Source organism: Brienomyrus brachyistius, chromosome 12, assembly GCF_023856365.1.
Source record: "Brienomyrus brachyistius isolate T26 chromosome 12, BBRACH_0.4, whole genome shotgun sequence".
NCBI lineage: Eukaryota > Metazoa > Chordata > Actinopteri > Osteoglossiformes > Mormyridae > Brienomyrus > Brienomyrus brachyistius.
This window is the reverse complement of record NC_064544.1, coordinates 16,791,878-16,808,727: the sequence shown is the minus strand read 5'-3', so window position 1 is coordinate 16,808,727 and position 16,850 is coordinate 16,791,878. Positions and strand designations below refer to the sequence as shown.

General features: G+C 41.7%; 1 protein-coding gene across 1 annotated transcript; it reads left to right on the top strand.

The window, feature by feature from the left end:
- The first annotated feature begins 270 nt into the window (after window positions 1–270).
- Window positions 271–15,245, top strand: supt16h (SPT16 homolog, facilitates chromatin remodeling subunit). Its single transcript, XM_048969816.1, has 24 exons — window positions 271–990; window positions 1,901–1,993; window positions 2,594–2,764; window positions 2,846–2,998; window positions 3,327–3,473; window positions 3,581–3,732; window positions 3,871–4,043; window positions 4,132–4,222; window positions 5,754–5,827; window positions 6,125–6,237; window positions 6,734–6,799; window positions 6,931–7,029; window positions 7,179–7,294; window positions 8,677–8,830; window positions 8,925–9,052; window positions 9,183–9,445; window positions 9,524–9,642; window positions 9,738–9,976; window positions 10,094–10,169; window positions 10,274–10,443; window positions 11,788–11,917; window positions 13,286–13,415; window positions 13,496–13,570; window positions 13,668–15,245. Exons 1-24 carry the CDS (start codon window positions 925–927, stop codon window positions 13,772–13,774), a joined length of 3,105 nt encoding a protein of 1,034 aa, XP_048825773.1. The 5' UTR covers window positions 271–924; the 3' UTR covers window positions 13,775–15,245.
- Window positions 15,246–16,850: the final 1,605 nt, after the last annotated feature.

Genomic DNA, 16,850 nt, shown 5'->3' with positions numbered 1-16,850 from the left:
AATTGATGCCGAAGGACATTTAGGCATCCAATATCTTACACATATAAATCACCATAATGCTAAGCCTACATATGTGTTCGTGTGTGTGTAGAATACTACGACTGACAAGAGTGGCAATATTAATATTACCGATGACTAAGGATAATAATAATAATAAAGAAAAACAATAAGGTTCCATTGCACTTCGTGCTTTGGAACCTTAATAATGAAAGATAAGGTACTAAGAATACAAATCACTGGGAAGTATGAGTTTTGAATGATTCACTAAGCAATATTCCAATTTATAGTTGAAAATCCGAACGCAGAGAGACTACTCTGCAGAAAGGCGCAATGGTGTAAAAGAGCGTTTGGATTTTCATGAAACTCAGCTTCCGGTATCTGATCACCTAAGAGGTTTTACAGAGGAGGGAAAAACAACTCGAAAAATGAGATGATGACTAGAGAAAAAGACCACAGGCAGCGAGCAGCATCCCTCGGCACAGACTGGGGCTTGTGCAGCGTAAACCGAGACGCTTTGTCCCCCAGTGTAACGCGTTATAGCGGAGCCCGAAGTGCTGTCACCGGGACCGGGCCGTTGGTCGCCGAAAGCTGCGGGCGGCGTCGGTACCAAGGGCTGGATAGAAAGTGGGCGGGAGGAAAACAGTGTCACACAGGGGGCTACGTTACCTCACAGAGCATTTATGATATTTTTACGATCAACAAATGAACATACGTATAACCATCCTTTTAGGCTATTTTACTAATAAGGCGTATTATCATACTGGATTAACATCAAGCGCATTTACTATCCAGCACGTAAATTGCAAAATAAATATACTTTCTTTGAAAAGAATCATACACACATCTTTGATTTGTCGCAAAGACTTAAAGGTGCGATAGGTGGCTTTTCTTGAAGCGGGGAACTGGAGGGACGTAAAAGTCGCAATGGCGGTAAACTTGGACAAGGAGGCTTATTACCGCCGGATCAAGCGGTTATACGCCAACTGGAAGGTAAAATGAACGGCCGCGAATGGCTATGGAGGGAGAGTAACAGTAATGAAGTGAGGTGAATGTGCGGCTTGGGGGGAAAGGCCTTCGCGGGGCTGCGGTCCGCTAGCGCTTAGCTAGCCGTCGTCGTTAGCTTCAAAATAAACGATATCAGTTTTAAAACGGGTCTGAAGTGACGGGCCTTTGTTTCAAAACGCACAACAACATGTAATTTAGCCCAAACGAGCCTTGCCAATGCCAACTCTGCTTGTTCTTGGTATGCAGCTGGCTGGTAATCTAATACGTTGGTTATATTTACTGTAATTTTTTTTGTTAATGAGGCAATTAAAAGTCGTTATCCGACTTCGAATAACCAAAAGAGCTTTGTTTTTTTTTTGTTACTGTGTGGACTAAAAGACATCGCAAATAATTTCACAGAAAAATATCTGTCTATGTAGCTGTATTTAGCTAATATTACAGTGCGATGTGCCTCTGTTTGTTAGCTACATATTGACCAAAAACGCACATACTGGTCAGAACTAGAAAATCGGCAAGCTAGTCGTCCATTTCCTTGGCCGATACATCATGTTAGTGTCGTGGCAACAGCTGTATTTAAAATGCATGTCAGCACTGGCCACTGGTATTATTGTTTTTATTATTTAATTCATTTTTGTTTGACGTGTATAATACAAATGTCTGTGTCTGTAAAGGCAAATTGACTTCACGTTTCAGTGTGGTTCTCAGGTAGAAACTGCAGGGATGGGGTCTCGCCCATTGAAAATATTTTCTCGATCTGTTTTTGATTACTTAATATGTAGAGTGATCTGCGTTGTTTTTGTCTTTCTGTAGTTTTCTAGCGACATGTCCGTTTCAGATATGCTCTTGCTATAATCATGAGTTGCTGCCATTGAATAACTTTCTGGTTGCTTTTCAGAAAGGGGAGGATAACTTTGGCAGGGTGGATGCCATAGTGGTGTCTGTGGGAGTGGATGAGGAGACTGTATACGCGAAGTCCACTGCCCTGCAGGTTTGTGACATCTTTGTTATGGTGAAATGGGTAATAAATGGCCGTGTATTGCGTGTACTGATTAGCATGCCGCTGGCCTTTTTAATACACCAAAGCTCTTTGGAGTGGAAGGTAAAATAAGGAACAATCATGTGAACATTAAATTATTAGATTCTTTAAGGCAAACGGCTAATTGTCTTCAAAGGATTTCCCCCCCCTTTCCAATCGATCAGAGCATTTTAGTTCTTATGTGTGGCAATAAGAGATTATTATCGGGGGCATAATTACGCAATTGCACCCCCTACTGGTCAGTTGAAAATGTTGTTTGAACATAGTACAAAAAAATAAATTTTCAGAGTTGCATTTGAAACTGGCTTGTGTTAGTCATATCAATGTGTAAAAATAATTGAATAATAATTTGTTAATATTTATGGATTTATTTAGCAACATTATATGTGTAATTTGATGTAGATTGTAATGTATCACTGGTTGGGTTCCCTCACCTTGAACCCCTGGGAGAAAAGCCTATATTCACCCATATGTGTGGCAGTGTGTTGAAGTTTTGTCCAAAGTTATTTGTTTTCACTGTGTAAATGTTTTTGTTCTTTCTTCCTCACTTAGACGTGGCTTTTTGGCTATGAGCTGACCGACACCATCATGGTTTTTTGTGAGTCAAACATCCTCTTCCTAGCCAGCAAGAAGAAGGTGGAGTTCCTGAAACAGGTGGCCATTACCAAGGGCAATGAGAATGCCAACGGTGTGCCCCCTGTCACGCTGCTTGTTCGGGAGAAGGTATGGACATACCTCATGCAGGTTTAATGGTGTTTTCCTGTGGTCTGTCACAGCATAAAGCCAATGTATTTCTGTTTATAGAATGAGAGCAACAAGGCCAACTTTGAAAAGATGCTGGAGGCCATACGATCTAGCAAGGAGGGAAAGACTGTTGGAGTCTTTAGCAAGGACAAGTTCCCTGGGGAGTATATGAAGAGTTGGAATGATATGATCACTGCTGAAGGCCTGGAGAAGGTTTGCAGTTTAGCATGGGACTTATCTAGGATCTTGTTTTTTGTTGTGTATATGAATGGTGTGTGAATCTTCCATTGAGACAAAAGATGGCTTTGGAATAATGATAAACTCAGATCTTGGGATGATAGTGCCCTGTTTGTTTCCCTGTTATTTTAAGTATGGATTTTTATACTGTAAATGCTGGTGTTATTGTCCAGATTATCATTGTAATACACAAATTGAGGTGAGGTAGGCTGAAAAGTCTTATGTTGTGTGGCTCTTGGGCTTCAATTGCTAACTCTGCTGAACCAGTACATAAGTGGTATATAAATTGATCTAATACCTTTAGGTGGATCTCAGTGCAGCGGTGGCTTGCACCATGGCTGTGAAGGAGGATGGAGAGTTAGCCCTCATGAGGAAAGCTGCAGGAATTACCAGTGAGGTCTTCAACAAGTTCTTCAAGGAGCGGGTGATGGAGATAGTGGATGCAGATGAGGTAAGTATGAGGGATCGTGTAGGTTGCTGTTCCCAGACTCGCTGTTCTCCACTGTACTCGGGCTTCACTGCTCATCCTACTAAAGGCTCTGATCGAATTCCCCGCAGAAAATGCGTCACAGTAAGCTGGCAGAGTCTGTAGAGAAGGCCATCGAGGAGAAGAAATACCTTGCTGGAGCAGATCCCTCTGCTGTGGAAATGTGCTATCCACCGATCATCCAGAGTGGTGGTAACTACAGCCTCAAGTTTAGCATCGTCAGGTAAGGTTATACCTTGAATTATTACAGTAGTGGTAATGCTCTGTTATTCCTTCCTTCAATGCTCATTATATGAAGCTCTTCTGGTGATTTTATGTCATGCAGTGATTAACCACATTTAAAAAAATTTCATTTAACCAGTGACAAGAATCATATGCACTTTGGGGCAATCACCTGTGCCATGGGGATCAGGTACAAGTCGTACTGCTCCAATCTAGTGCGCACACTGATGGTGGACCCACCTCAGGAGATGCAGGACAACTACAACTTCCTCCTGCAGGTGGAGGAGACACTGCTGAAAGAGCTCAAGAATGGTGGGTGTGTATGTGTGTGTTGCCTGGCCCATGTGATGTGTGTCGAGGTGGTTAAAGGAAAAGCTTTTTTTTTTTTGTCCGGCTGCAGGGGTGAAGCTGTGTGACGCGTACAACGCCGTGGTCGACTTCGTAAAGAAGGAGAAACCTGACCTAGTGGGGAAACTCACAAAGAACATTGGGTTTGTGGAACCACATCTTCTTCTTCACCCATGCCTGTATTTCATATAGAATATACACTGTATGGACAAAAGTATAAGGACACATCTCTTAATCGTTGATTTCAAGTGATTCATTCAGACCCATTGCCATAGGTGTATAAAATCGAGCACCTAGCCATACAGTCAGCTTTGCAAACATTTGTGAAAGAAGTCTGAAGACTTCAGTGCACTCAAATGTGTTATTGTCACTTTTGCAATAAGTCAGTTCATTTTCTTCTTCTTCAGTTCCAGTTTCTTTCCTGTTATATATTCCACCGTCAACTGTAAGTCAAATTAAGCGCTTAGGAACAGTAAACAGCCACTAAGTGGCAGAAAGTAACAGAGTGGGGTCGCTGTGGTGCTGTGGTGCAAAGTGTGTAAAAGTTCTCAACGCTATGTTGACTCAGTAACTTCCAAACTTCCTCCAGCATAAATCCTGTGCACCAGGAGCTTCATGGAATGAGCTTCCATGGCCGAGCAGCTGCATGCAGGCCTCACATCACCAAGCACAGTAACAAGTATCAGCTAGAGTGGTGTAAAGCACACCACTACTGGACTCTGGAGCAGTGGGACTGTGTTCTGTGTGATGCCAGGAGAACGTTACCTTCCTGACTGCATTGTGTCAACTAGATTTTCGTGCAGGAGGGATTATGGTATGGGTTTGTTTTTCAGGGGTTAGGGTAGGTCCCATAGGGCACTTGTCCACTGCACCAGGTACTGTATTTTGGTATGGTACTTTCCCTTTTCCATTGACTTCCGGTTGATTACCAGTACCAAAAATCTCCATAATCTTGTGGAAATCCCTCCCAGAAGGGTGGCAGTTGTTATAGCTGTAAAGGGGGGACCAACTCCATATTGATGCCTATGGATTTAGAGTGGAATGTTATAAATGTTCCTGTAAATGTAATGACTAGGTGTCCCAATACTTTTGTCCATATAGAGTACCTCCAACCATCCGTCCATCTTTTGCTTATCCTGAACATGATTGCGGGGAATGCCTGGCACCTAAGCAGCAGATTGCACTAAGGCAGGGATACACCCTGGATGGGATATATATTTTTTTGCCCCGAAAACTTTTGTTTTCTGAGCATGAGACTGCAAGGGAGAGATCATATTTTGTTTTTTCATTAAAAATATGGTAACAAGCATTGCTCAAAGGTTATTGGCATCCTCTTCATATTGCTGTCAGTATGCCTTGCTGTGGAACATTTTATGTTTTGTAGTCACATGTTTAGAGGTATGTATGAATACCAGTGCACAGCTCTGGAGATTAATACAACATTTTTTGATTTAAACAAACACAAAAATGGCACTTCATATATGCAAACTAACTTTCTGTTACGGATGTAGACATATACCGGTAATGTAGGATGGTGTACTTCAGGAGGTGTATACTTTTTCCTTGAGTGGTTTTGAATTTTTAATAAGCAGTCAGATTAATCTATTTGTCATAACTTCTGCTTTTTGGCTGTGAATGGGTGGGCGTGGTGTGACCTCTCACTCTTTGTTTCAGGTTTGCGATGGGAATCGAGTTTCGGGAGGGATCACTCGTCCTTAACAATAAGAACCAGTACAAATTTAAAAAAGGTGAATTATCAGGATTTCCCCATCACCCTTATTTTTTTTTAAACTATTTTAATAGTTGCTTGTTAAAATTGACATCACCACAGTGTTATGTGATTGTAGGCAGGCACCCGCAGTCTTGAACCTTGGCTGCAACTAGTGTCAGGCAGCAAAGGATTGCTGTGAGGTTGGTGTTGAATGTGTTCAGCATCACTGGGCAGGTGTTTCGTGTATGGGGGTCACTCCTTCTTCCTCCATGTTCTGCAATATTCCCTGCTTGGTGTGGAGTTTTTGCTCGTGACTGTTAATATGCTGTTCCAGGCATGGTGTTTGGTATTAGCCTTGGCTTCTCTGACCTCATCAACAAAGAGGGGAAGAAGGAAGAGCAGAAGAAGTATGCGCTGTTCATCGGCGACACGGTGCAGATTAATGAGGTGTGACCAAGTGGAACTTCCCAGTATGGAACCCCTGAGGTTAAAGAGAAATCGCCCCATGATTTATACTTCGTATGTCGTTCTCTGTGGTTATGGTAGCACATTGCATCAGATAGCCGTATTTTATTTTTAATTTATTCAGTATGCCAGTTGTTTTGTATACTGATGGATGACAACTTGCTCTCTATAGCACTGTAACTTCACTGCCAGAGTCATGAGGAAATGAGAGTTAAAGTCTGCGAAATAGGGCAGGTTCTATGTAATGGGATTCCTTGTTCAACCTCAAAACAATCTTGTATTAAGGGGTTTTGTATTACATGTGAATTCATTGGGAAACTGGAGCTTTGCTTTTAGGTAAATGTTGATGTTTCATCTTTGGGACATATTGCTAGAGCAGTATTATGTCTTGGTTTGTAGAATGTGTATGATGCAGCTGTGTTTAGTAGCTGTATAAGTGTAAGCACATGCTTAAACTAACCCTGTCTACCCTCTCCAGGAAGAAGCTGCCACAGTTCTAACATCCGTCAAGAAGAAAATCAAGAATGTTGGCATCTTCTTGAAGGTCAATGTGATGTGACAATCTGTGGATCTTTATTTATTCAGGTTTTTTATTGCTGTCCTCCTATGTCTCTGGTTTTGGTTGTTGAATGTCTTGCTTGTCCTTTTTAACAGAGATATTTGTGTTTTCATTAGAATGATGATGAGGAGGACGACGAGGAAGATGCAGATAATGCTGAGGAGCTTCTGGGAAGGGGAGCGCAAGGAGCAGCCCTACTGGCTGATAGAACCAGAGTATGTTTGTATGCGTGCATGTACGTAGGTGTGAGCAAGATTGTGTATGTTTTTGTGCTGTAATTATGGGATTTATAGTGTAGTCTGGCTGTCATAAACGCTTGTGTCGGACGTCCATGTGACTCTTGCCTTTATTTTTCACTGGACAGAATGAAATGACAGCAGAGGAGAAGAGGCGGACCCATCAGAAGGAGTTGGCCAGTCAGGTGAATGAGGAGGCCAAACGGCGACTGACAAAACAGAAGGGAGAGCAGCAGATACAGAAGTGAGTGACTCATGAGGAGCGGAATAAATTTGCCCACTTACGCAAAGATTAACTGTAATCAAAATGAAGTTTAAAACCCCCCTTAGCAAATATATTACGAAAATTCCATTTATCCTTTTTTTGATCGCTAATCCTGGACGAGGCAGGGGAACAACTAGATGGGATATCAGTCCATCACAAGGCACATATACTCGCACACTAACATTTCTAATCATATAGACCACAGGTCACCAACCATTTTAAAACTGAGAGCTACTTTACAGGTACTGAGCCATACGAAGGGCTACCAGTTTGAAACGCCATCCTAAACTTATCTGAACTTTATGTATAATAAACATGTTTTATGTGTTTTTTTTTAGATATTGTCATTTTCAAATCTATGTAAATGCAAATGTGATTAAAGAAGAATAGCAAAAGGATAAAATTTAATTTTAGACGCTGCTCACTGGTGAGTCATGCTACTTTTAGAACAGGTCCACGGGGGCGATTCATGTGGTCCTTGGGGGCATCCTGGTGCCTGTGGGCTTCATGTTGGTGACCCCTGATATAGACATTTAGAGATGCCAGTTAGCTTAACTGCAGGTCTCTAGAGAGCTGGAGGAAACTAGAGGCATGTGGGGATGGCATGCAAATGGGAAGGTAGTGTTCAAACCTCCATCCCTGCAAAAGGACTGCCCTCTGAGAAGGTACTGGCAGGTAAAGACTGAAAATTTGCCCGGATTAGATTTAATTAGTCACAGTGTTTTATTTTGACGTAGATATGGTGTTGGGATGGATATGATTGGTTATTGGGCCCCCTGAGCTGATGACTGGGAGCCCTTTCATTTCCTCAGCAGGTTTCAGACATTGGGAGTGAAATCCCACAATTAATCTCCTAACAAAACTTTTGTTTTTCAAACGTTATTTTTATACCTAGTTTGGTGGGGCTCTCTTGTAGGCTTCTATGAGGATATTATGGGTAAATTTGACCATAATTTTTGGTTGAACAATTGAAATCTTAACTTTAATTTCAGTACGGTATTTGAAAGAAATATCAACAAGGAATAGGTTGCCAAAAAAATTTCTGTTATTTTTCTGAAAAAATATTTAAATGTGACATTTCTGGAATTGTGTTTTGGGCCAGTTACATTTTCCTCCAATCAATGTGCTGTACTGTTGGTACCTACATGAACCCAGCATTTTGCTGGTTTTCATGATATGAATATAATGATGAATGGTAAAATCAATGCTGTGAATATATTTAATCTTTAATATCCACATCTACACTAAGGCCTCTGTAATGACGTCATAGTCAGTGCTATATCTTTCTCCACACGGCTTCAAGACCTGCAACTCTGCATACATTCTGCTTATTTAACCGTTCTTCTTTCCATATACCACAGAACGCGGAAGTCCAATGTCTCTTATAAAAACTTCTCCCAAATGCCTCGGGAGAAGGAGATCCGTGAAATGAAGCTCTTCATCGATAAGAAGTATGAGACTGTGATCATGCCCATCTTTGGTATTGCCACACCATTTCACATCGCCACGATCAAGGTAGCTGCTACTGTAAAATGCCCTTTAACAACAATGACGCTATTTTAATGTGAGAATCGGCTAAGTGTCTCCCCTACCCCATCCTGTTTTGCAGAACATCAGCATGTCAGTTGAAGGGGACTACACATACCTCCGTATCAACTTCTATGTCCCTGGTAGTTCTCTGGGCCGCCACGATGGCAACATCTTCCCCAATCCTGATGCCACCTTCCTTAAGGAGATGTGAGTTTAACTCAGTTGGCCTTCCTTGATCTATCTGGTCTTGTGTCTTTCTTCAGTTTCTCCCTTTACTTTTTGTTTTTCTGAGTCTGACGATCCTCATGTTCTGCCTTGCTGACTTGGGCATTATCAGAACTTACCGTGCCTCAAACCTGAAGACACCTGGTGACCCAGCGGTGCCCTCCACCAACCTGCAGAATGCCTTCCGCATCATTAAGGAGGTACAGAAGCGCTACAAGACACGCGAAGCTGAGGAGAAGGAAAAAGAGGGCATTGTCAAGCAGGACTCGCTGGTCATCAATCTCAACCGCAGCAACCCCAAGCTTAAAGACCTGTACATTAGACCCAACATCGCCCAGAAGCGAATGCAAGGCTCACTGGAGGCACACACCAATGGTGAGTGACTGCGAGTCAAATCACAAGAGACAGTGTGGTTTTTAGGAAGGGTTAAGCATCGAATGCATCTCTCCTCAGGGTTTCGCTTTACCTCTGTGCGTGGTGATAAGGTAGACATCCTGTACAACAACATTAAACGTTCAATCTTCCAGCCTTGTGATGGAGAGATGATCATCGTCCTGCACTTCTACCTCAAGGTTTCTCATTTTTTGCTTTATATTGCCGATGTTCTTGTTTGATCCATCTCCTCATTTCCTGTCTCTTCTGACAAGCGATCTGTTCGTTCCACCAGAATGCGATCATGTTTGGAAAGAAACGCCATACAGACGTACAGTTCTATACAGAAGTGGGTGAGATCACCACGGACCTGGGCAAACACCAGCACATGCACGACAGGGATGACCTCTATGCTGAGCAGATGGAGCGGGAGATGAGGCACAAGCTCAAAGCTGCCTTCAAAAACTTCATTGAGAAGGTGGAGAACCTTACTAAGGAGGAGCTGGAGTTTGAAGTGCCATTCAGGGACCTGGGGTGAGAATGTTAATGTTGCCACTCTGAGCCAGTTGAGCTCAATATCATATATTACTAATCATTAATTTGTTTGAGGTAACAGGTATTAAATTGTATTGATGTTTGGGTGTGTTGTAGTTTTCAGGGTGCCCCCTACAGGAGTACATGTTTACTGCAGCCCACCTCCAGCTCCCTCTGCAATGTGACGGAATGGGTGAGTGTGGATCCCTCCATTTGCAGGAAAAGCCTGTTATATTTTAAGTATGATGTTCCTCCTTGTGACCACTTGCAGTAATTATTCACAATGCCTTTCTGCAGCCGCCGTTTGTGGTGACTCTTGATGAGGTGGAGCTGGTTCATTTTGAGCGTGTGCAGTTCCACCTGAAGAATTTTGACATGGTCATTGTGTACAAGGATTACAACAAGAAGGTCACCATGATCAATGCTGTGCCTGTCAACTCGCTTGATGCAATTAAGGAGTGGCTCAAGTAAGACCCTGCTCATTCTCTAATCTGCTTAAATTTGATAATGAATTTGAATTTTTATGTGTGGATGCAGTTTACAGTTTCCTTGCATTGAGGGTTCTCATCGAACACAAGCGCAAATATCGGCAGAGGTTCTTTGCAGCCTTTGTCGATTTTCGTAAGGTGTTCGACTCGGTTGATCCAGTTGCCCTGTGCGATATACTGAGACTTCGTGGGATCCCCCCAAAATTGCTGGACATCATAGCCGGCCTGTACACTGGTACTGTGAGTGCTGTGCAGAGTGGAGGGAGAACCTCTGCGTTCTTCCCAGTTGATTCTGGGGTTCGCCAAGGGTGTGTTATTGCTCCTACTCTGTTCAGTGCTTGCATGGATTGGGTGTTGGGCAGGGTTGTAAGGTTCAGCAGCTGTGGGGTGTCTGTTGGTGAAGAAAGATTTACTGATCTTGACTTTGCTGACGATGCTGTGATCCTCGCAGAGTCAATAGAGGCTTTGGTCGGGGTTCTCGAGAGACTGAGCGAGGAGTCTGAGTGTCTGGGATTGCGAGTGTCTTGGATAATCCAGGCCTTTAACGGCTTCTTCAGCACAGCCATCAGTAGTGTGTCAGAGATTCACTTACCTTGGCAGTGGCATTCATGTCTCTGGTGACTCCCATGAAGTCAGTAGACGGACTGGAAGAGCATGGGGGGTCATGAGGTCTCTGGAATGGGGTGTGTGGCGCTCTCGAATGTCTTTGTAAGAGGATGAAGTTCCAAGTCTTTATATTCCTGATGCTCCCTGTCTTGCTGTATGGCTGTGAGACATGGATGCTATCCAGTGAGCTGAGACGAAGACTGGACTCCTTCAGTACTGTGTCTCTTTGGAGAATATTTCGGTACCACTGGTTTGACGTGTCAAATGAGCGGTTGCTAGAGGAGTCCCGAATGAGGCACATTACCTGCATTGTGAGGGAGCGCCAGTTACGTCACTACAGCTATGTGGCGCGTTTCCCTGAGGGTGATCCGGCTCACAGGATCCTCATTGCTGAGGACCTGAGTGGCTGGACCAGGCGAAGGGGACGCCCATGTAACACCTGGTTGCAGCAGATGGTCACTTCCGGAGGGTGGGACTGGACCATGTGTCTGCCTGGGGGGTCGTCAGCCGGGATCCCGAGGTGTTTCATTATGTGGTGGGTGTGGCAACGCGCTACATAAGCGCATGTTCCCCAACCTAACCTCACTTGATGCAGTTTACTTATTAGCATATGAGCCTGTGATTTGCATATACCATGTTGTAGTTAACAACACTTGATTGAGGACAAGTGTACCTTTGCTAATAAAAATATATCCTCTCACCCACTTCCCTTCCCAGTTCCTGTGACATAAAGTACACGGAAGGTGTGCAGTCACTGAACTGGACAAAAATCATGAAAACTATTGTGGATGACCCTGAAGGATTCTTTGAGCAGGGTGGATGGTCCTTCCTGGACCCCGAGAGTGAAGTAAGTAATGATAACTAACTGTGCACTATATAATTCGCAAGACAGGTTTATTATCACTGACGAAAACATTTCCCAAACTATAATAAAGTAAAATACGAAAATAAAATAAAACTAAATGAGAACTATAAATGTTGCTTCTGAAACCAACTTAAATACAATAAAACCAAATGTCACATACTTACCGTTAACGCCTTTAAACACTGTTTAGCTAGAGTAATCATCTGTTTACCTTTGGGCTTCTCATGCACTGCAGTCAAACGATGGTAATAGCCAATTGCACAACGTGTTGACATTTCGCAGTAGCCAACAGAGTCTTTCAACTTTCCATCTATCCATAGAAATGACTGAAATGTAAAATAAAATATATATATATCAACTAAATGGATTTAAATATTTTAAATAAAAACATATGAAACCACACGGAAAACTAAACTATATTTAAAATAAAAATTATATAAAAAGTCAAAAATTCTGAACGATGACAACACTGATGCAAAAACACACGGGTATGTGACGCTATACTACAGACTTTTGATGCAATCTGGGAGTCTTAATAATCCTTCAAATCCACTAGACATTTTTATCATCATTCTGATTTTAGAGGGTAGAAAAGCTGTTTGTAATCTTTGATCCGATTACTTCCTGTTACCTGCTGGAATTTCTCAAGGACATTAATCTACTTTTCACAATGTACCAGCAGCTGAAAAGGCTACCAGCACCATGAAAAGTGCGAATAACTTAAACTATATAAATTAGACTGTTCAGTTGCTTTTCAGGGCTGACATACTGTGGAATTTCTATGCTATAATGATGTCATTATGATCGAACATATCACTGGAAAGGCCAAACAGTTGTGAACAGCTTTCTAATTATTTACATTTCAGTTGTTTTTCTTTATTTTATTTCAGTTAAACCACGAAATAACAGGCATAAACCACGAAGGTCGATAAAGCGGATTCAAAATCTGACCCCTAATTTAAGAGTGACCAGATTTTTATCTTTTATCTCACTTTTGTTTTGTGTACTTTCATGCATTTCTGTATTTCCACAGTATTTATCTTTTCTGAGGTCTTAAAAAGGATATTAAACCATTGAATTAGATTTTTAAACTCATGCAACAATCCTGTAGATCGGGGTTGCCAGTCTTATCCAGAAAGGACCGTAGTGCATGCAGGTTTAAGATGCAATTCCCTAATTAGATTACTAATTAGAGGACTGATTGGCTGAAGAGTCCTGACCCCTGTGTTTGAGTAGCTGGACTAAAGGTTACCCCAAAAACCTGCATACACACCGGCCCTTGGATAAGATTATGTGGGTAATCCCCTGCTGTAGATAGTGAATTGATGACTATATCTCTCTGCCCTCCAGGCGAGTGGGGATGATGCAGAGGACTCCGAGTCAGAGATGGAAGATGAAACCTTTAATCCCTCAGCAGAGGAGGATGAGTATGAAGAGGAAGACAGTGACGAAGACTACTCTTCAGAAACTGAAGACTCAGGTTGCTAGAGACACAAGAACATAAACTTGAAACTGTGTATGCAGTACAATCTTGACCAGTATGTTTTCTTTGTTTGTCAGACTACAGTGCATCTCTGGGCAGTGAGGAGGAGAGTGGAAAGGACTGGGATGAGTTGGAGGAGGAGGCCAGGAAGGGTGAGTATGAGCACACTGTTCCTCTGAGTAAAATGTACCGCTGTCAATATTTGTTAATGTTTCATATGTGCTGTGTCTCTTTGTCTGTCCCTCTCAGCGGACAGAGAAAATCATTATGAGGAAGCAGACGAGAGCGCTAACAGGAAGAGGAAGGGGCGCTCGTCAGCCCCGACTCCCAGCAGCAAGAAGAAGCGAAGACGCTAGATCTCACTCACATTTATTGTAAACTCTCACACTGACCCATTCAGTAATCCTGATCCTAATCAGCTGTTTCAAACTAAACTCTAGTCTCCTCTTGAGGACCACAGTTCTTTGTGGTACTAACATGGGCTTTAAATGCATACCTACCGTCATACCTGCCATGGAATACTACCAGTGCACCAATGGAGTAAAATTAAGGTTTTTCTCCAATAACAGTGAATCTGAATCCATGCACCTCCAAACAGGCTTTAGACAGACGTTCTGTAAAATGGAAGTATACCAGTCATTCTTTTGTTCCTCCTCTATCCATCCATCCTGTTTTAGTTCGTCCCTCCTCCTAGAAATAGAGGTTAGATATATGTGGTGTTACAAACTTCTTGTGTATGCATATTATTCTTCTTTTTGAGAATTCTGATATTTGACAAACTGTCTTTGCATTGGTTTTTATTTTTAGATGTTTAAACAGTTGTCTCGGAAGCCTTCGGTCCTGTCCACACAGAAAACTTAAGCATTTATAGACTTTTCTTGAGTTAATGTCCAGTTTTTTTGTAATAAAGGAACTGAAATGTCTTTTTTAAAGATCTTTGTATTCAAACTTAGGAAACTGCAAAATGTAAATGAATAAGATAGCTGCTGTATTTTTTTTCATGAGTTAACATTAATTATTGTGTAGTTCTTTTTTGTTTTTTATTTTTCCTGTAAAGAATTGTATCAGTCTTAAAGGTAGAGTGAAGTCCACACATACAAAAACGGGTAAATTAACATTTAATTTGGTTTTCATGTTGAGAGATAATAGCTCTCTGTCCATTTGTACAAATCATGGTTAGTTTGTCAGTGAGGCCATATTCAATAAAATAGGTCCATCACAAGCTTTGGACAAAGAGGTATTTGTGTTAGTGTAGGCAGTAGTAATTGCTCTGAAACATTCTTAAATCTTTATGTGGTACTGTTTAATGTCTGTGACAATTTTCAGTAGCCTGTTGCTTGTCCATCTGATAATTTGCTGCAATGTAGATCAGAAGTCTTCCCTGAAGTTTGTGTTTTGCATTGTAATTGTTGCTTTCCCAGTCTAGAATCTGGTTTTTCCCTTTTGATCCAAAAACACAGTTTAGGCTAATTAGTTTCTCTAAATTGCCTGTAGTGTTTTATTGTGCATCTTCTGTCTCATGTGCACTAATGCTTGGGAAAGGTTGTGCAATCCATGTGACCTTATGCAAAACGCGTGATGGAAGACGAGTGTTACCTTGAAATTATCATTCTGACCAGAGTGTCTCCCTTCTTGCTCCCTGTGCATTCTGGGATATTCTCTAAGTTGACTGGGTAAATGGAGTGTGATCAGTAGATGATGGAATGATTTGTTGGAATTTATGATACATAAATGAATTCTAATAGATAATTCTGTGCCATTGGCTAAAGCTCAACATAATATAGTGGACATATAGTGATCAAACCCGAATAAAGGAAATGCTCAAAACTGGTGTAAAATATGAAAATGTTTTAAATATGTCTATGCAGGAGATTCATTGCTATTGCTAGTGTTTCTAGGCTGGTACCTGACACGAGGGATTTCTGTCTGATCTCATGTCACTGTCCCTTATGTTGTTTGCTATTGGATTGTTAATAGGAAGCATTGCAAGACAGTGTATATGGGTTACATTTTTTCAGTGTGTGAACCATTTTCTCAATAGTATCTTTATACCTCATTAATATCTCTGGATATTAAGAGCAGGGGTGAAGCACCAGGTTACTGTAGATGGAACTATGCTGTCCTGGCCTCCATCAACAGTTTGGAGGAAATGAATAGGTTGCTGCTGTAGGAATTGCGTACACTGGATCAGTCTAAACAGGACTGAAAAAAATGAGATTTGTCAAAGTGCCAGAGATGTTATCGCAGTGAAAGGGGGAGAGTTCATAAACTGGATTATGGACAGGAGTACAGAATCTATGTTATAAAAATGTAACACTGTCTGCATGCAGTGAACCAGCGGAACATCCTTGCTTTTTTGGATCCATTCATCTGACTAATTTAGGCATTTGAATTCTGAACACCTGTACAAAGCTGCAGACTGTTTATACAAATTTCTTTGTGGGCAGCTATGTGTTTGTGTTTGTAGCTGAGCGGGTTAGGGCTCTGTGCCCATGTCTGATTGGTTGTGAGTTTAAATCCCATGGCTGAGTGATTTCACAGTTAGGCCCCTGAGCAAGGCATTTAGCCCATATTACTGTAGGGACACTGGTTCATCCTGCTCTCTAATTCTCATTTGTCACTATTGACCAAAGTTTCTGATATGTAAATGTAGGTTATGATCAGGGACTAGATTTTCCATTAGTAGAAAAACATATCAAATGCTGCTGTTTAGCAGATTCAACAGTATGATTTGCAGCTTGTTGATCATCTTCCCGCTGTGTCACTGTCCTGGCTGGACTCTAGGGGGCAGCGTACACCATCTCTTTCTATAATAGCGATGCGTAGAATTTAGTGTTCATTACAGCAGTATTTCCCAGCCTGATACCAGGCTATGAAACATTGCACTACAGTGCTAGTTTTTTGGTTAGTTTTTGAATGCAGTATCTTGATTTTTTTTTAATATAGGAATGAATTTGGTATACTTCTTCATTAAGGTGTAATTCACTGAAGGAACTGCATCCTAAAGGTACTTTTTAGGTTGACTTCAGTTCAAGAGGCCCAATTATGTCAATAGCCCAACAGTGATATGCTCATTCTGATGGCCACAGGATACAAACTCGCAACCTTCAGGATACAGGTACAGCTTTCTAGCTTGTAGAGCCACACATGAAAAGCTAGACTTTCTTTTCATCAATTAATGGCATCATAGTAATATTCTGGAGACTTGGAGAGGAATAACTACTCTCTGACTCAAAGATGAGAAATATCAGGGCTGCATTTAAGGACCTTATGATGATAACAATGTGCCCTGACACTTCTCTGGCAGCAGAGGAGAGGAAGTGTGCATGGTCTCCATGGCTGACCATGGCTTGAATGTACGTTTTGTACACATTCATTGTTTGAAATATAGCCACTGGTTTTATGCTTGGGCACCACCTACTTTACATAACT

Coding starts and splice junctions, on each gene's coding strand:
- supt16h (XM_048969816.1), top strand. CDS start 925: ATGGCGGTAAACTTGGACAAGGAGGCTTATTACCGCCGGATCAAGCGG. Junction 1,994..2,593: donor CGAAGTCCACTGCCCTGCAG/GTTTGTGACATC, acceptor TTCCTCACTTAG/ACGTGGCTTTTTGGCTATGA. Junction 9,977..10,093: donor GTGCCATTCAGGGACCTGGG/GTGAGAATGTTA, acceptor GGTGTGTTGTAG/TTTTCAGGGTGCCCCCTACA.